This window comes from Artemia sp. Qi Xiang Cuo, chromosome 7, assembly GCF_049724085.1.
Source record: "Artemia sp. Qi Xiang Cuo chromosome 7, ASM4972408v1, whole genome shotgun sequence".
Classification (NCBI taxonomy): domain Eukaryota; kingdom Metazoa; phylum Arthropoda; class Branchiopoda; order Anostraca; family Artemiidae; genus Artemia; species Artemia sp. Qi Xiang Cuo.
In genome coordinates this window covers 76,706,446-76,726,608 of record NC_142800.1, presented here as the reverse complement: position 1 = coordinate 76,726,608, position 20,163 = coordinate 76,706,446, and the positions used below count along the sequence as shown (strand labels likewise).

The window sequence follows — 20,163 nt, the reverse complement described above, 5'->3', positions numbered from 1 at the left end:
AGATAGAACAAGCCTCATTATTGTGTCTTTGGGGAGAGAGAAAAATTTAATACGATGGTGAGTGTTATTTATGAGAAATCACATGTTTTTTGTTTGAGTAAAAAGCACCTGACTAAGAATGATTTGGTCTATTATACAACAAAATACGGTCTAGTGAGCTACCTTCTTTTTGAAAGATGTAATCCTTAGACCCTCTAAGCACTAAAATCGTGCTTTGTTTTGGCCTAATCCTTACTTACCAGAATTGTCCCTTGAAATGATATAGAATGGATTTCCATGCAAATTTTGGTATTATGTTTCAGGTTGGTGTTGGCCAGGGTCTTCTAGTTATCCAGACTTTTTCAACCCAGCAGTGCGAGAATATTGGAACAAGCAATACGCTTTCGATAAGTATCATGGTACTTCTTTTTTATTAAAAATAGTTACTTTTGTTGCATGTTGTCTTTTAGATTTTTTCCATCAATATGTTCTTATCGTTACCTGGGTTTGCTAGTTTCTTGTGATGCTCTTTTACTATTTGCGTTCCTAGTAATTGGGAAAGTATGATTCATTGTTTTTGTTATTTCTCAGTCCATTTTCGTATGAGTTTTTTTAAAAGAAGACTACTGAAATAGTCCTAGATGTTTGCATGCTGATGGAGCCCCTCCCATCCCCTTAATAGTCGCGTAATTCGTTTATTTTTTGTGGTTTTGAATTATTCAGATCCTCTGTTAAATAGCTCATTTCTTTACCCCGCAAAATAGTCTCGTAACTAGGAGTGTTTTTTTTTGTTTGTTTTTTCAGTTCAATCACAGTATTGTTAAACTGGTGACTTCATTATGTAATCTGTAAAAGTTACAAGTTCTTTTATTTAATCCCACCTCTTCTTCTCTCATTGCTCCTAACTTCTATACTTTCCAAAACTAATGACTATGTTTGTACTGTTCATACATTAAAAAAAAAAAAAAGAAAAAAACCTTTACAGTATAAACAAATCTTTAAATATGAGCAGCTTGCACGTGACAAATTTAATTTTGGTGCATTCTTCAACCACTTCAGTAAATACAAAATATGCCTAACCTTATTTCTATGTTTAATGTTTTGTTTTCTTTTTTATAAATATTCCCTACCCAACTCTTTTTTGGAGCATTCTATTTTTTCCTCTGTCCAATCAAAATAACTGTTACCTTTGTAGTTTCAACTTTTTTCCACACATTTCAACTTACCAGCAATATATCCTTTGAAACGAGGCAGCCAAGTTTCCCCTTTTTTCCCTCGTTTTTTAAACATATTAATTAAAATAAACTTTCCACAAAATAAGTTTTTAAAAGAAAAGTAAAGAACTCCATTAAACAAAAAATGAGCAAAAATAAAATAATCTACCAAGCGTGAAACTACCACAAATCAGCATCGATAAATAAATGGAACCCAAAACGAACAGAAATTACAATAAATAACCGAGTCAAACTCAAAACGAGCAGAAATTAACATAAGTTGGGCGCAAATCCCCCACGCCTTCCCAAGGCCAGAAGAAAATTTGCAGTTTACTGAAAAAATATAAATGTTGTCAATTTTATAGCTTTACTATATCAAACAATATTAACAATTTGATTACTAAATATCAGTATATGTATTTTAAACTGACAATGCACATTCATTTGTATTTTTTCAGTAAAGTGCAAATTTTGTTCTGGCCTTGGGAAGGCACAGGGGTTTCGCTAATTTCTGGTCGTTTTGAGTTTGACTCGGTTATTTATTGTAATTTCTGTTCGTTTTGGGTTTCATTTATTTATCGATGCTGATTTGTGGTAGTTTCACACTTGGTAGATTATTTGATTTTATTTTGCTCATTTTTTGTTGAATGGAGTTTTTTTCTTTTCTTCGAAAAACTTATTTTGAGGAAAATGTTTTTTTCATTAATTTTTGTTCGTTTTATATTGACATAGTTTTTTCAGGGAAAAAGAAAAGAAAGCTTAAAATGTTTTTGTTTCTGAAGACTTTATAGTTTGGACTGCTAGTTATAAGATGGAGAAAAAATTTTCAGCAATTATCAACAGCAAACACCCTCTTAATAATCTGTACACAAATAGTAGTTTTTAATTTAGTTTCAGTCGTTCTTGGGATACTGCTGACATGACTTATTGGGAATTAGCATTAACACAGTGCATTTTGATTTAATCTTAAGGCAACATTTAGTTTTTAAACAAAATGGGAGGGTGGGCGTGGGAGGGTGGGAGTGGATGGGGGATTAGTTGCCCTCCAATCACTTTCGACTATTAAAAAGGGCATCAGCCCTTTCTATTTTCAATTGAATGAGCCCCTTTCGAAGTTCCCACGACAGCTCCTTTGATACGAAGTGCCCTGGTCTAAGCAACAGCAACAAAAAAAAATATCACCAATCACTTTCGACTAGTAAAAAGGGCACTAGCCCTTTGAATTTCAAATCGAATAAGCCCTTTTTTGAAGTTTCTACGACAACGCCTTCTATAAAAACCGTAAATGCCCATAGGGCATAGCTTAAAACCCTTGCCCTGAGGGCTGTGGGGAGTATCCTCCTCAAAAACATATTTTCTATCTGGAAATCAACTACGCTGAACATAATGGCTATCTCAAAATTTGATTGGATGTGTTTGGGGGAATGATAGGCGTGGGGGGGGGCTAGTTGCCCTCCAATCACTTTCGACTATTAAAAATGGCACTAGCCCTATGAATTGCCAATTGAATGAGCTTTTTTTGAAGTTTCAACGACAACACCTTCTATAAAAACCGTATATGCCCCCAGGGCATAACTTAAAACCCTTGCCCTGAGGGTTGTGGGGGAGTGTCCTCCTCAAAAACAAACTTTCTATCTGGAAATCAACTACGCTGAACTAAATGGCTGTCTCAAAATTTTGAATGTATGTGTTTGGGAGAATAATGGGCGTGGGGGGGGGCTAGTTACCCTCCAATCACTTTCTACTATTAAAAAGGGCACTAGCCCTTTGAATTTCCAATCGAAGGAGCCCCCTTTGAAGCTTCTACGACGACACCTTCTATAAAAACCTTATATGCCTCCAGGGCATAACTTAAAACCCTTGCCCTGAGGGTTGTGGGGGTGTGTCCTCCTCAAAAACATATTTTCTGTCTAGAAATCAACTAGCCTACGCTGAACGAATTGGATATCTCAAAATTTTGATGGGATAGGGGGGGGGGGGGCTAGTTGCCCTCCAATCACATTATACCATTAAAAAGGGCACTAGCCCTTTGAAATTTCCAATCGAATGAGCCTGTTTTGAAGTTTTTACGACAACGCCTTCTATAAAAACCTTTTATGCCCACAGGGCATAAGTTAAAAGCCTTGCCCTGAGGATTGTGGCGGTTGTCCTCCTCAAAAACATATTTTCTATCTGGAAATCAACTACGCTGAACAAAATGGCTATCTCAAAATTTTTATTGGGTTTGTTTTGGGGAAGGATAGGTGTGTGGGGGGGGGGGCTAAGTTCCCTTCAATGATTTTCGACTGTTAGAAAGGACCCTAGCCCTTTGAATTTAGAATCGAATTAGTCTGATTTGAAGTTTGTACGACAACGCCTTCTATAAAAACCTTATATGCCCCCAGGGCATAACTTAAAACCCTTGCTCTGAGGGTTGTGGGGGAGTATCCTCCTCAAAAACATTTTCTATCAGGAAATCATCTAGCCTACGCTGAACAAAATGGCTATCTCAAAATTGGGCGTGGATGTGCGTGGGGGAATGATGGGCGTGGGGGGGGCTAGGTGCCCTCCAATCACTTTCGACTATTAAAAAGGGCACTAACCCTTTGAATTTCCAATCGAAGGAGCCCCCTTTGAAGCTTCTACGACGACGCCTTCTATAAAAACCTTATATGCCTCCAGGGCATAACTTAAAATCCTTGCCCTGAGGATTGTGGGGGAGTATCCTCCTCAAAAATATATTTTCTATCAGGAAATCAACTAGCCTACGCTGAACAAAATGGCTATCTCAAAATTTTGATTGGATGTGCTTGGGGGAATGATGAGCGTGGGGGGGGGGGGGGTTGATAGTGGCCCTTAGATAACTTTCGACTGTTAAAAAGGGCACGAGCCCTTTGAATTTTCAATAGAATGATTCTGTTTTGAAGTTTCTATGACAACGCCTTCTATAAAAACCTTATATGCCCCCAGGGCATAACTTAAAACCCTTGCCCTGACGATTGTGGGGGAGTATCCTCCTCAAAAACATATTTTCTATCTGGGAATCAACTATCCTACGCTGAACAAAATGGCTATCTAAAAATTTTGATTTGATGTGCTTGGGGGAATGATGGGTGTGGGGGGGGGGCTAGGTGCCCTCCAATCACTTTCGATTATTAAAAAGAGCACTAGCCCTTTGAATTTCCAATCAAATGAGCCTGTTTTGAAGTTTCTACGACAACGCCTTCTATAAAACCTTATATGCCCCCAGGACATAACTTAAAAACTTTGCCCTGAGGGCTCTGGGGGAATGTCCTCCTCAAAAACATATTTTCTATCTGCAAATCAACTACGCTAAATAAAATGGTTATCTCAAAATTTATATTGGATGCGTTTGGGGGGATGATGGGCGGGGGGGGGGGGCTAGTTGCCTTTTATTAAAAATTTTATATGTCCCCAGGGCATAACTTATAACCCTTGCCCTGAGGGCTGTGGGGGGGAGTGGTTGTCATCCTTAAAGACCTAATTTCCAAAACTTTCAACTACGCTGAATAAAATGGCTATCTAAAAATTTTGATTGGATGTGTTTGGGGAAAAGGTGGGCGTGAGAGGGGGGTTAGTTGCCTTCTAATCACTTTCGACTATTAAAAAGGGTACTAGCCCTTTGAATTTCAAATCGAATGAGCCCTTTTTCAATCTTCTACGACAAAGATTTCAATAAAAAACCTTATATGCCGCCAGGGCATAACTTATAATCCGTGCCCTGAAGGTTGTGGCGAAGTGTCTTCCTGAAAAATATATTTTCTATCTGGAAATCAACTACGCTGAACAAAATGGCTATCTCGAACTTCTTCGTGGAGCTGTTTGGGGGACGAATGGGCGTGGGGGGGGGCTTGATGTTTTCCAAACACTTCTAACTATTAAAAATGACACTATCCCGTTGAATTTCAAACAGAATTAGATTTTTTTGAAGTTTCTACGACAACGCCTTCTATGAAAATCTTATATGCTCCCTGGGCTTAACTTAAAACCCTTGCCCTGAGGGTTGTTGGGGAGTGTCCTCCTCAGAAACGTATTTTCTATCTGGAAATCAATTACTCTGAACAAAATGGCTATCTCAAAATTTTGTTTGGATGTGTTTGTTGGGTGTTGGGGGGGTGGGCTAGTTGCCCTCCAATCACTTTCGACTATTAAAAAGGGCACTAGCCACTCCAATTTCCAATCGAATGAATCATTTTCGTAGTTTCTATGACAACTTATTCGATACGAAGTTCCCGGGTATGGAGAAAAAAAAACACATTGTGGCCTCATCTTTCTTTACTTAGGCAGCGCTAGGGCGCTGCCTATGATTCAACTGAAATAACAATCAGTCCTGCCATTTCCATTTGCCTATACTTACCTCAGTTGTATGAAATTCAATTTAAAGCTCTTATCTTTTCTTCAATTTCTTCCACTTTCAGCTCTTCCTCAGTAAAAACTTTGAGCAGACAACCTCACAGTTAAAACTGCATTCCAGGATTTTATGTTTTACCTCATAATCAATAGTTGGTGAATATTTCAATGGACGTATGGGAAGTTGTTTTCAAATTTAACGCGATGCATTACGAATAATAATAATAAAAAAAGTAAAATATTTCTATTTAACTACGTGGCAAGGAGGTGGTGGATCCGTTTTTCCTGGGATTGTCACTGCTTTTATCTCTTGGTTCAACTCTTCTGTCCAAGACATGGTAGAGTAGGTGTCTGTCAATGCGACTAAGATTCCTCTCTTATCAATGCCCTCTATTCTTTGGTTCTGCCTACGTGTCTCCTGGTGAAGGTAATAAGTGTGGATGGACTCGTACCATGCTCAGGATCTCCTCAGAAGGAGGGATAAATAAATAGTATTTGAAAATTGGTGTTGAAGAAGCGATCGAGGAATTATCATAGAATAATTGTCAGAGACTGATTAAAAAAAGTATAAGAAACTGACGCGACGGAAAATTCTGGTACTTTAACATGGATTTTGGTTGAAATTAGAACTGATTGCGCCTCCTAAAGTTAAGCACTCCTTGGAAGAAAAAAGAAATGCTAATGAAATAAAACAAAATAGGATGAAAATATAATAGCTCAGAAACAAATTTGGGCTATATGTTTGCACAATAGGGGGGGGGGGGTGTTAAAACATAGCATATATTAAATACGCAACCTAAACTAGGTACCTTTTTTGACCCTTTCGACCCCAAAAAACTAAAGTTTAAATCTTTGTCTCGGAGTGAGCATTACCTCACTATGCAGCGAAAACCTGTTTTTCATTAAGCATCTTTGAGATTTCGATGCAGTCTTTCCCGCGTGTTTACCGGATTCTTAACAGGTACCGAAAAGAAATTAAAAAATAAAATTCAATTGTAGTTACTAACTAAGGTAATATAAACTGAGAAAATAAATTTGATATTGTTTTATTTTATAATTTGGACAAGTACATTTTTCAAATTTGGTTTTTCAATTCCTGTGTTTTGTTGCTTTTATTGATATGTGGTTTCGGCATATGTGGTGTTCGAGAAAAAATAAAAGAGATAAATTCCGTTGATTTTGAATTGAAAATCAAGTATTTTTCAGTAGGCATCAAGACGTGGCTAATTGTTACCCACACAAACTAGAATTTGACTTGGAGAAGGTGACCTGTTGGGGTGGGGGGCAACATGGATTTTAGTTGAAATTAGAACTGATTGCACCACCGAAAGTTAAGCACTCCTTGGGAGAAAAAAGAAAAGTTGAGAAGAACCTTAATTTTTGTTGACTAAAATCTAGAATTTAATTAAATGTATATGTTTATTTTAATCCAAGCTAAAAACTTGGGAAAGCAGATCGATTCAGTTTGTTTTTAAACTATTTTTATTTATTCCAAGATAGATATGGCCATGGTAGTATGCATCATATGCTTAAAAAAATATGGTAAAACTTTTGCTTTTTGGGCGTGACTGGATCCTACCACAACTGCAACCACTCTGAACAAGCAAGTTTAATGGTGGCCAAAATGACGCAATCGCATTTCAGACAACAGTACAAACAAGTCCAGGACAAAAGATAGTAATGTAGGACAGAACTAAAAAGAAACCTTTTGAATATTGAAATATATTTGCCAATAATGCAAGAATTATAATACAAAAACAATTATATCATCGTGCGTGTGCTAAAATTTATCTGTAAAGATCATCATTTTGCCCCGTAGTTTGGTGTGGGGACTACAATTTGGGTCAAGTATTGTTAAATTAAATAGCTGTTTCAATTGTTAAGGGTGGCTAGAGGGGAAATTTTTTCTATTTCAGTGGATATTAGATACCACAGCACTGACGGACGTGCAAAGCATCTTTCTGTTCTTTTCTTATGGCTTGCTGTGGTAGTTTGATTGACTATTCAAGAAAATATTGCCCAAAAAGTGTTTTTATCCTACAGAAACATAATTCTTGCTACTATTGTGCCTTTGTTACTTTTCCAATTAAGCCTTTGAGATTTGAGGGTGCTTGCACTAACTATTTTGAATTGATCGGACCATTGTACGGCTAAATATGCTGGGAATTTTGGCCAGTGGGCGCGTGCAAAACTGAAGATGGCGTTGCAATAGAAGTGCAAATCATTACCACAGAACAATCTGAGTCCAGGTTTTCTCTTTTATGTTTGAAGGGTTCGGATTCTACTACTTGGTGTACTGTTAAAAAAAAATTATTCGAGATTAAATGTTCCTATTTGCTTGTAAAACTCACGAAACCTATATTGTTTCAATACGTTTTCATAATTTGTACCCGAGTCCTCTTTACACAATAGCAACTATTTTAGTAATTGGCAAGAATTCAAAAATTGGCGTTGAAAGCTTATCCCCTTTTTATGTTCCTTTTTGTTACTTATTCTTCTGTTTGGATTGTCACGGAAACGCTTTCGTATAGTCTCATCGTAGAAATCAAACTCCGTTTTTTTTTTTTTTTTATTTTTTGTTTTTTTTGTTTTTTTTTTTTTTTTTTTTTAACTTTTAATGAATTTTGTCTATATATGTTACAAAAAAATTAAATTATCGAAGTTACTTTTTATCTATTTTAGTTAATTTTGACATAAAAGTTTTTTTAATTTTTGAAATACTTAGCCTTTATAAAACATTAAATTTAGTGTCATTCTGCATTTTTTAAGTTTAAGTTACGAATCTAGTTTAACGACATGTTCTTGTTATTTCAGGTACGACCAAAGATGTTTACATATGGAACGATATGAACGAACCTTCTGTATTTAATGGACCTGAAGTCACGATGCACAAAGATAAATTGCATCATGGAGGTTGGGAGCATAGAGATGTGCACAATATTTACGGCATGCTCGTTGTTGACAGCACTTTCCAAGGACTCATGGCCAGAGGGGAAAACAAGCTGAGGCCGTTTATTCTCTCAAGATCATTTTTTGCTGGATCTCAAAGATACGGAGCTATATGGACAGGTTAGATCTACAAAACATCTGTAATATCAGGCTTTTATCTCTGGTATTTTGAAAAATATATGTTGCTTATTATAATCGGCTCTGTCATGGTTACATCAGATGATTACAGCAGATGATACAAAGCGTTCACTCACGAAGATCAGACTTTTCACGAAGAAAAAAAATACTGTTTTTAGGTTGTTTTTTTTTTTTCGCCTTGTCCGCTTGCTTCGCTCTTATAGGCTTAGCAGCTTGGGCAGTTGCCCCCCCCCCCCACTCGCAAATGGATCGGTGGTTTTCTCGAATCAGGCCCAGATACTCGATTCTTGCTTTGATGGAGTAGGACTTTGGCCTTCAACTTTCCCACAAATGAAATAGTACTTAGCACGCTGTCGTTGACAGTTATATCCTTTCACCCTTGCAAAGGTCCATGCATTTCTCTTGCTTCGATCCGTTAGTGTTTGGATATTCGGTTCTTCGTTAATAAGACCTTGCATAATTCACAAAGTCGCAAGTCAAGTGATGCTTCGCCTCCCTCCAGTCGCTTCAGTCGTGACACATGAGGCCTCAGACCTTCTGCCCTCATATTGTTTCGCTTTATCTGCAAAGAAACTTTTCGCAGTAAAATTCGGTGTGTAATTGGAAATAGAATGTATTTCTTCACTAAGGTCAACAAAGGTGGACGACGGAAGAAGAAATTTGAGATGTTCAATGTTGAACTTTGAAAATGTCTATTTTATCATGCATCTTTTTTCTTTGCTTTTTTGAAATTTTAGGGATTTTTCATGATGTTCTCGCTGTACTTTTTTTTAATATTTGCGATTTCTTAAGTGGTTTTAAAATGGTTTATATCATGTTTCATCTTTTTGGCAAATCATATCTTGATCTTTTTTCATAATGAGAAGGAATTTTATAGTGTGAAATTCAGAAGAAAGTTCCATAATGAAAAATGACTTAGTAGAAATTCCTTTTCATTGCAAAAGAAGAATTATTCGCCTTGATACAAATCGGATCAATCGATGGGCTGCACAATTAGCCATAGAAATAATCTTACCGAATTCAATTTCAAATGGTCTTTCATGGGTATTTTGCTTTTTTTGCCTTTTCTTTCATTTTATGCTTCTATTAAGGTTACTTCCAAAGGTTATTTTTTCTTTTATAGTATATATATATATATATATATATATATATATATATATATATATATATATATATATATATATATATATATATATATATATATTCTCAAAGAAAAAATATATCAGAATTCTAGCTCGGAGGTTTGAAATTCATGAATCCAACAAAATAACTATCTATTCCTTCCAGTACAAGTTGCAGCTTTAGGCTTGTCGCAAAACTGCTGGTTTTACAGGAAGAATAAGCCTTAACTCCAACCGTGATAGTATCTTGTTTTTCAGAGAATAGAAAAGAGAATTTCAAAACTAACTCATTTTTCTTTCAAGTTTTGCTATCCATGAGCTCGTATTTCTTTTATTTAGCAAAACAATAAATTATGCTAAAATAAGAATTACTAAACTATGTAAAATATTAACTTGTGTAATCTGTGTCAAGGAACTGGATTGAAAAACTTTGACCAACACTATTTTGCTCCCAATTATTGCCTAAGAATGAGGTGCCTTGGATCTTTTGCATGATTCATCTTACAGATAAGAAAACTCCTGTTCCAAGCTCCTCTTTTGTTTCTCATTTCATACGATTGTGCCTCTAATCTTTATTCTGATTCGTCAATCATAAGTTTTACGCTTGAAATTTGAACAATGTTTAACTCGAAAAATTACGTATATCCTATACGTAATTATATCATATGCGTAATGTTAAATTTTATCCAGAAGTGCGACTATAATATGGCCTGCGCACTAGTCTCGGAATTTTTTTTTTTTTTTTTTTTTTTTTGTCTTGAATGTTTTCTTGTTTAGGTGATAACGGAGCTGAATGGGGCCATCTACAAGTTTCGATACCAATGGTTTTAAGTCTGAGTATTGCTGGTATGTCGTTCACTGGCGGTGATGTTGGTGGGTTTTTCAAAAATCCTGAGACAGACCTACTTATTAGGTGGTATCAGGTAATGATTATTTGTACTAAAATTCAAGGTCTTCCAAATCCAGCTCTTTTTTTTCACTGTTAGTTACTTTATCCTGTAAAACAATAAGATCCTCTGTGTAACAATTTCCCCCTATGTAGCGCCAATACCAAAAAAATTAGTTGGAATATCTCCTCGTGACTGGTAAAGCGCGACTCCTCTTTTTAACGTTGTCAGTCTATTTCCTGTATGTATTAGGTAAGTATATTGTAGCCTTATTTTTGTAACATAGGAAGAAATTATTTTTGAAGATATAAACAGGATGGCATTTGGTTGAGAAATTTTACTCATGGGTAGCGAGGGTCCCCACTCAATAGTACTTGCATCACAAAAACATTTAGATTCTTCCTTTGAAAGTATGAATCTAGGTTGCTTGAACCCCCCGCCCCTCATAGGCCCCTCGGTTGAGAAATTTTACTCATGGGTAGCGAGGGTCCCCACTCAATAGTACTTGCATCACAAAAACATTTAGATTCTTCCTTTGAAAGTATGAATCTAGGTTGCTTGAACCCCCCGCCCCTCAAAGGCCCCTCGGTTGAGAAATTTTACTCATGGGTAGCGAGGGTCCCCACTCAATAGTACTTGCATCACAAAAACATTTAGATTCTTCCTTTGAAAGTATGAATCTAGGTTGCTTGAACCCCCCGCCCCTCAAAGGCCCCTCGGTTGAGAAATTTTACTCATGGGTAGCGAGGGTCCCCACTCAATAGTACTTGCATCACAAAAACATTTAGATTCTTCCTTTGAAAGTATGAATCTAGGTTGCTTGAACCCCCCGCCCCTCAAAGGAAAAAGTTGTTGTGCCTCCGTCTCCCTTCCGGTGTTGCATTGCTCAAATAAGTTCATATGATTACTAATTTATTTAGAGTGAAAATTATTTAAGCTTTCTTTGAGTTTTTTCATTAGTTATTTATTAATACTATTTGAATGTTGAAATCAAGTATCTTGAAAAATAATATAAACACTGTTTTTTTGGTATTCTAAAACTTAGTCGCTCAGGAGCGACTAAGGAGCGACTTGGATGCTCTATAGCATAAATTTTTCTAAGGACAGGTTGCTAGACAACCAGAAAATCCTCCTCCTTTATCCAAGCTTTGGACATGCTGAAATTACTTACAGGCGGAGTTAATCCCGGCATTCAAAAAAGCCTATTGCAATTAGTTGCAATAATTTGTTCAATAAGCGTAATCAATGTGCACTTTCGAACGCGGCTTGAACGTCAAAATGAATCTTTTGCAAAAAAAAAGAAAATAAAATCTTTCAAGCCCTTAGTGTCTTTGAACCTAACCGAAAATATTATTCTAATAGATAAATATAACAAGACTTTTCTCTGTAAAAGAATGAAATGCAGCTTGCTGAGCTCTAAATCACAATAAGCAAAGAATTAATCGCAATATGTTTCAATAAATGATTTTGAATACAATTCAATAATTCCGACTGCCTATTGAACGCCCAGAATCAATAAAGATCTTATTTGAATAAGCTTATTGGACGCAGGATATGACCTGATATCAGTTGAACGTAACGGATTTAGGATTCTATTGGCGGTTAGGATCAATGTAACTTTTAGCCTACATTCCTCTAGCTATGGCTAGGACTCGATCCTATAGTTAAGGCTCTTGTAGATTGTGATCAAGCTAGCTCTTGGAAAGCAATCGATTTTATTTCTTTGATGAAAGGCCCTTGCTAAACTATTTGCTATTTTTTACTGCTTACACCGAAGACATGTTGTCAAGTTCTGGGGGTGTTAAGTCCCAAAGTAAATTGGCCATGACGTTTATAGTGACGTCAATTTTCCAAAAATTTATAAGGAAAAATATATTTTTCCAAATCTAAGGGAGGGGGCATTTGTCATTTTTTTCAAATTAATTATGAAACTACAAAAAAAAAGTATTTTTCAATGAAAGTATCCATCAAAGAAGAAATCTCTAAAATCTGGCGGGGGGGGGGGGGAAACTAGGCCATTTCCAGGGGCCTCTGACCTCCTCTCCCTTAAATTGATGCCACTAGTCTTCTAACATAAACAACGCTTGTTTAAACAAAAACTTTCTGAATAGAACAATCACCCACCAATCGCTTGGTTATAACTCTTATTTTGTTTTTCAGCCGATCAAAATCCTTCGACGCCCCCGTTACTGACCAGTCAAAATATATAACTCACTTTCCGCAAATAACATTATTTTGCAGTGTCCCAGACTTCAGTAACTCATGAATCTTATAAAACTGTCAATTATTTAAATAAATTTAACCATAGTTACCGAAACAAACCTCTCTTTGAGCAGAAAATATCAATATCAAATGTTTTCTAATAATAAAGGTTATTTTTATTTTATTTCAGCTAATCTGAAATATTCTTTTCCAAATGATTTGGATGTTTAGATCAAAACCAGCAATGAATTTTCCTTTTGTATTTTCTTAGCTCTGGATTTATGGATAACCAATCTGGCTTCTAAACAATTCAAACATCTTAAATGAAAAAAAATATATCAAAGACAAAGTGTTAATACTGTCAAACTGTATGGCACTTTTACTTGATATCGAATGTGCCGTCAGAAGCAAGCTATAATCCAGAGACATCCTTAAAAAAAGAGTTTTTTTTACTCTTGAGTTTTGAATGTGGCACACTATTGCCAGAAATATAGGTGACTTATATTGAACCTATCTACTTTTCAGAATAGTTACTCTATACAGGTTAGGTATTTGGTCAATATTGGTGCAAAATTGAAAAAAAATCTTTTTCTTGACTTTTCCTAATTAACTCGAGCTCTTAGTAGCTTTATGAACAAAATGTATTTTCTATAAAAAGATATTAGTAATACTTTTTAAATGATGTTTCAAGTATTTGAAATGATAATTTATTTTTGAGAAAAAAGAAAGCTTCTGGTAGATGTTTGAAGGTTGTTTTCATGTATTTTGTGCATAACGCAATTACAGTCAAATAAAAAATACTGTTGTATTTTTATCCTAACTTTTATATTTGCGCTGTCAAATGCATTCACTAATCTTTTTAACAGGAGACTTGTAGGGTTTTGTTGTTGTTGTTGTTTTTGTTTCGTTGTTGACGCAATTATAAACTGGTGGTTTTTAATGATTCCCCCTCCAAAATATAGAATATCTTTTTTCAGGCTGGCGCATATCAACCATTTTTCAGAGCCCATGCGCATGAGCAAACAAGACGCCGGGAGCCATACCTATATGATGAAACAACCAAGGACATTATTAGACAAGCAATTAGGCAACGATATACCTTGTTACCTTACTGGTATACCCTATTTTATGAAAATGAAAAGACCGGTATCCCACCCATGAGACCATTGTGGCTGGAGTACCCCAAAGACTCAGATACGTTCGCTCTGGATGATGTATATCTTTTAGGTAACTCCCCATTTTCTAATTTTCGCCTTATCCATTATCAAGTTTTTTTAATGCTTACTTGTTATAAGTAGAGACAGTGGCATTGTCTTTGCATTTTGCTTCTAATTATGACTTTTTTCATTTAAATGTCATCTATGTAGCTAAAAATCAACACCTGAGGTTTGACAATCCTTTTATTAGTTGCTGCTAATGTAATTCAAGAAAAACAGAATTCTCTGTCTTTATTGGCAGATCTGTACATGTGCACTCTCGGTGACAGTGGCAGTTTTTTTATTCCTATTAAGCCCATGTCAAAGTGCCTAAGATGTATCTCCTATTTATCTTCCAAACCGTTGAGATAAGTGGCAGTTGTGGACTGTCTGTGGTAGTTGTTGTTTTTAATTCCTATTGAACTTATATTAAAGTGCCTGAGATTTATCTTCTATTATTCCCCACTCTCTTTGGGTAACAGGCTACTCACTCCATATAATCAGGATAAGCCACTTTGTTTTCTCTTTAGGTGATTCTCTGCTTGTGCGTCCAGTTACTGAAAGCAAAGCTACATCGGTCAAGGTATACTTCCCAAGTGATGAAAGTGCAACAACTATATGGTATGATGTTGAGACTTACGAGACTTTCACTGGAAGAGGCTATAAGTCAGTAGAAGTTGATATGTACAAGGTAAATGTTTTTTCACATATCATAGTGATTATAATGAGTATGAATCGATTCATTCTAAGAATACATTAGTGGTGCTCAACATATTAGTCCGTAATACCATCAATTGACAGCGACAAACATTCTTTGAGAGAATCCCTTAAAGCACCTACAGTACCAAAATAAAAGTATTTTTTTACCTCTATTCATACCTGAAAATGGTGGTTTCCTGAAAAGGCTTCTTCTTCTTCTTCTTCTATTTAACAGCAGGCGGGCTTTTCAGTAACACTATTTAGCCCTTTTCCTTTTGCTTCACTCTGTGGGCTACAGAGCTACTGGCTTGATTGCCTCATATTTATTAGATATATTCAGATATCTTTCAGCAGATCTTTCGACTCTAGGAGTTCAAATATAAGATGATAGATGTCGATTTCTATACTCTGTGTGCAGGTATAGTTGGCTAGGCTCTTGGCTGATAGTGGGATTTTGTGGTGTTTGAAGTATTTTAACAGTTTAGAAAGCAAGGTATGTTGTGCAGACGTCAGCATATTACATTCAAATAGGCAATGGTCAATTGTTTCAATATTCATATTACAATGCCTGCAAAGAGGGGACAGGGGAATTGAACCACTTGAATTAGAAAGCTTATATGAGAATGCAAGGAAATTTAGTCCATTTGTTCCAGAACGAATTCTATGATAAATTTTAGAAAGATACTTATTGGGAAAGGGGGAAAGGATAGGATTAATCTTATTAAAATTAATATCTGATAGCCTCCATCGGTAAATATCTCTAATTGGGATTGGTCTCCCACTTGGCTGGTCAATATTTATAGCATTTTTTGCTATTTCATCAACCTGATGATCACCACTTATGCCAGAGTGGCTAGGAATGTACTGAAAGTAAGTTTTTATGCCACTTGAAGCAAGATTATCAATAATACTGAGACAATGATAAGTGTCAATGTCCAACTTATATTGAGGAGCTGAGGCCAGCAACTCAAGGCTTGATAAAGATTCGGAATAAATGATAATATTATTCGAATTATCAATCAAAGATTGGTTTTGCTTAAGGTGTTCTAATGCCATGATTATGGCATTTAACTCAGCAGACATTATAGATAAATTATTAAATAATCTCTCACCCATTGCAATTTTCAGGTGAGGAAGGAAAACACCACTTGCATCCTTCTCATTCATTTTTGACCCATCAACAAATATTTGGAAGTGATTTTTATAGGCAATTGTATTAAGTTCTGCAAATTTTTTCTGGACAAAAGCAATGGGGGTTTAATCTTTATTCCATTTTGAAAATTCAGTATTTATTATGGGAAATGACCAATTCCATGGAGGGGATTGGGGGAAAGTAGGTGCAATAGACTTTGCTGGTACAGGGAACTTCTTTTGAATATTGGCATACTCATCTGCAATACCTCTATACATGGCTGGATTTCTTAACCAATTATGTAATGTGTGTGAGCTATTTGATTCAATTTTTGTAAGATGTTTTATCAAGAGTAAGCTACGTCTCTCCCTTATTGTTGTTAATCCACTCTCCATAAGCAGAAACTTGGTGCTTGTGGGTTTGCTAAGACCAAATATGAGACGTATTATATCATTTTGTGTTGTTTCAATTTTTTGCATCTGGGTCTTTGCACATGCACCATAGACAATGAGCCCCTCGTCAATATGGGGTCTGATCGGTGATTTATAAAACTGGAGTAAGGTTTTCTCCTTACAACCCCAGGGTGAGGAAAGAAGTCTTTTTAGTATATTTGCTTTTCTATAACATTTTTTTATTGTGTTTGAACTGTGGAGGTGGAAATTAAGTTTTTGGTCAAGCATGAGACCTAGGTAATTAATATTATTATCTTCTGGAATAGTTGTTTTATTTAGAGTTAGTTTTGCATTAACATGGTTTCGCTTCCTGTGAAATTGGATTATTTTTGACTTGGTGGGTGCAATGGGTAAATCTGAATGTTGAGAGAATTTTTCAAACTGGAAAAGTGACTTTTGCAGATTTGACTGTGCTATCTGAAAGGTGTTGCCAGATGACCATAGCACCAGATCATCAGCATATTGTAGATTCGTATGGGGTAGGTTCATGTCCCAGAGATATAGGGCAAATAGGAGGCAACTGAGGACTGCTCCCTGAGGTAGGCCTTTGGATATTGTCTTTTGGGGTGAAGAGGCTGAACCAACACAAACAATGAAACTTCGCACTTCTATGAAGGATTTAATAAAGGATACTAGCTTGGGAGGTACTCCAAGGTTTGCAAGTTTATTTAAAAGGATTTGGTGGTTCACATTGTCATATGCTCCTTCAAAATCAAGGAAAGCTGCCACTAGGATATTATTTTTTGAGAAAGATTCATTTATTGCATTTGTTAGCAAAATGAAAGCATCTGTTGAGGAGTGGTATTTTCTGAATCCAGTTTGAGTGTGTGGGATCATATTATTTTTTTCAACAAACCAGAGGCGTCTGTGATAAATCATTTTCTCCATTATTTTCCCCATCACAGGTGTAATCATTATGGGCCTATAAGACTCAGGGTTATCTTTTGGTTTATTTTTCTTTAGGATTGGTAGGAGGGACGAACATTTCCATATATTGGGGAACCTAGAGGATGCCCAAGCGTGATTATAACAATTTAGCAGTTCTTGTTTGTATGAAGGTGTGAGATTCTTTATCCATGTAGGGTGTATATTGTCATAGCTGCTGCTAGTTTTGGACCTAATATGATGTATTGCATTATTCAATTCCTGGATTGAAAATGGATTAGTTATGTACTCGGATCCTGGGAGTGGTTGGTAACTAGGGTTCATAGGAATTGTGGACAGATTGCTTTGATTGTTTGATGTTAGCTTATTAACAAAAAGAGTTGCAAATAGGTTAGCCTTTTCAATATTATTGTCAAAATGGGTATTATTATGTATAAGCTCATACAGGAGTGGGTTGGGAGAAGTCTTTTTCCCACATATGTGGCTTATGACTTTATGTATAATTGGCTCATGCGTTTCTCTGGAGAGATTATTTGCAAAATTATTCCAGTATTTATATTTAGCATCTATTATAGTCCTTTTTAGATTAGATTCTGCTTGTAATTTTTTTAAATATGTAGTAGGTGTTGGGTTTTAATGAATTCTCTCCTAGCTGCCTTTTTTATCCTCCATTTATTTAGGCACTCTTTGTCCACCATGCTTTAGGAATTTGTTTAGGGAATGTTTTCTTAGGTGTTGTCCTGGGGATAGCATGATTAGCTGTATTTATTAGTAAAGATGTCAAGGCTTCAGCATGTGTGTCAACTGTTGTGTTAGAAATGCATGAACTTTGGGTGAAACTTGTAATTTCATCATTTAGCTTATTTTGGAAAATAGACCAATTTGCTTTAGTGTTGATATATTTGGAAGTAAGAGAAGAAGTTTCAGCAGGTTCATTTAGGGAGCAAACTATAGCAAAGTGGTCTGTACACAGACTATCAATTTTATTTATGTAAATTTTGTTCAAAAAATTCAAAGACACAATTTGTAGGTCAATTGTGGAGAATTTGGTACTTTTGGGGTTAAAATATGTATTTAGGTTTGGAGGGGTAGCAACAGCTAATTCATTATTATTTGAAATCATATGCTCAATAAATTTACCAGCTTTATTTGCTGGTTTATTCCCCCACAAAAGGCTGTGGGCATTGAAATCACCACAAATAATGATGTTTTTTAACATATTAGAATTATTTATATAATTAAAGAAATCCTTGGCATCTGAAGTTTGGCCATTAGGGTTATAAAAGCTTATTATGTAGGTTTTTAAATTATTCAGCCAAACACTTATACCAATTACATCAACATCATTTTCAAAATCTGGAAAATTGATGCCACAAAATTTTATATTATTATTAACTAATAAAGCTACACCACCTCCTTTTCTCTCTGAAGATCTATCCTTTCTCAGGATAGTGTATCCCAAAGACTTAATTTGTTGATTTTGGGTTAAATGAGTTTCCTGGAGGCAAGCAATATTAATGGAATTATTATTCATAAATGATATTAGTTCATTTAGCTTATTTTCTGTGAGTGATCTTACATTCCATTGGAGTATTGATAAATGTTGTGTTGTTGATTTATTCTTCATATGACTGTGTATCAATGTTCAGCTTTGTTAAAAGTAAAGCAAGATCTTTTTTTGCTTGAATGAGCATATCATCTGGGATGTAGATTTTTGCCAATTCTGCAATAATTTTTGTTTTCTGTAGTTGATGTATGTTCATGGCCTGAACTGCGTTACAGTTTAGAATGAATAAGCATATATTTGGGGATTGCATTTTTGGTAGTGCATCCTGTTTGTTGGTTAAGGGATTGATTCCAGGTAGTGTTTCTGGTTTGTTTCTTCTTGGGAGGGAGGGCCAGGCTGGCCTCATCTCACCGGAAAACAAGGCTTGCTGGCTTGGTGATTCCTTCTGATAGGGATTTGAGCTAGTGGGCTTAGAAGATGTTGTTTTATATGGGGTGCTTGATGCATTTGGGGCATTTGACTTGGGGGTTTTGGTTGGTTTCATTACAGGCTTTATTTGGTATTGTTGGGCAGCATTTGCTTCCATTGCTGCAAAGGGGTATGGGATGGCCTTCTCTGTTGATATTTGGAGTGTTAGAGCTCTTTTCTTGTATGCAGGGCATATTGATTTATTTGTAGATTCATGTGGACCTTTGCAATTGATGCATGTAGGCTGGGTGTTTTTGCAAGTTGTCAGCTCTTTAGGATGGAAAGATTTACAATTACTACACTCTTGGAGAATTTCATTGCATTTGTTTGTCGTGTGTCCCAGTTTGAAACACTTCTGACACTGAATAGGCTTAGGTTTTAGTCTGGTAGGAGGTCTTTTCCGATATAAAATCAAATTCTGATTTTGCCATTTTTTACGGTATATGTGGTTGGATATGTTTCCACCGAACCGGGTATAAAACCGGGTTTCATCGTCACTGTCCTCGGCTTTTCTGTTGATTGTCTCAAAATTATGAAATTTATACAGCAATACCACCTTTTCGTCACTGTTGCCATGTTGAGCCGCGAAAATAAATAAGCGATACTAATTGGTTAATTTTGACAATGCTTCTCTTCCGTAAAAATTCAAACTTAAACATTACGTTGATTTCCAATGACAACTACGGCCTGAAAGAAAATCACATCTTCTTAAGCTGTTTAGAGCCATGCGTATTTAACTTATTTTTTGCTCAGTTTTCACCAACTTTTTTCTTTAATTTTAGTCTGGTAGGAGGTCTTTTCCGATATAAAATCAAATTCTGATTTTGCCATTTTTTACGGTATATGTGGTTGGATATGTTTCCACCGAACCGGGTATAAAACCGGGTTTCATCGTCACTGTCCTCGGTACTTTTAGCGCAATTCCTTGAAAACAACTTACGGTTTCAGCTTACTTGATGCCAGCTATCACTTATTTGAAGTCAG

General features: G+C 35.9%; 1 protein-coding gene across 1 annotated transcript in view; it reads left to right on the top strand.

The window, feature by feature from the left end:
• GCS2alpha (glucosidase 2 subunit alpha) overlaps positions 1–20,163 on the top strand; it is a 131,676-nt gene that overhangs the window by 96,069 nt on the left and 15,444 nt on the right. The window contains exons 11-15 of the mRNA XM_089092575.1: positions 303–398; positions 8,358–8,612; positions 10,529–10,674; positions 13,818–14,067; positions 14,567–14,727. Of these exons, the coding sequence (XP_088948701.1) occupies positions 303–398; positions 8,358–8,612; positions 10,529–10,674; positions 13,818–14,067; positions 14,567–14,727 (908 nt within the window). The remainder of the gene's footprint in view (positions 1–302; positions 399–8,357; positions 8,613–10,528; positions 10,675–13,817; positions 14,068–14,566; positions 14,728–20,163) is intronic.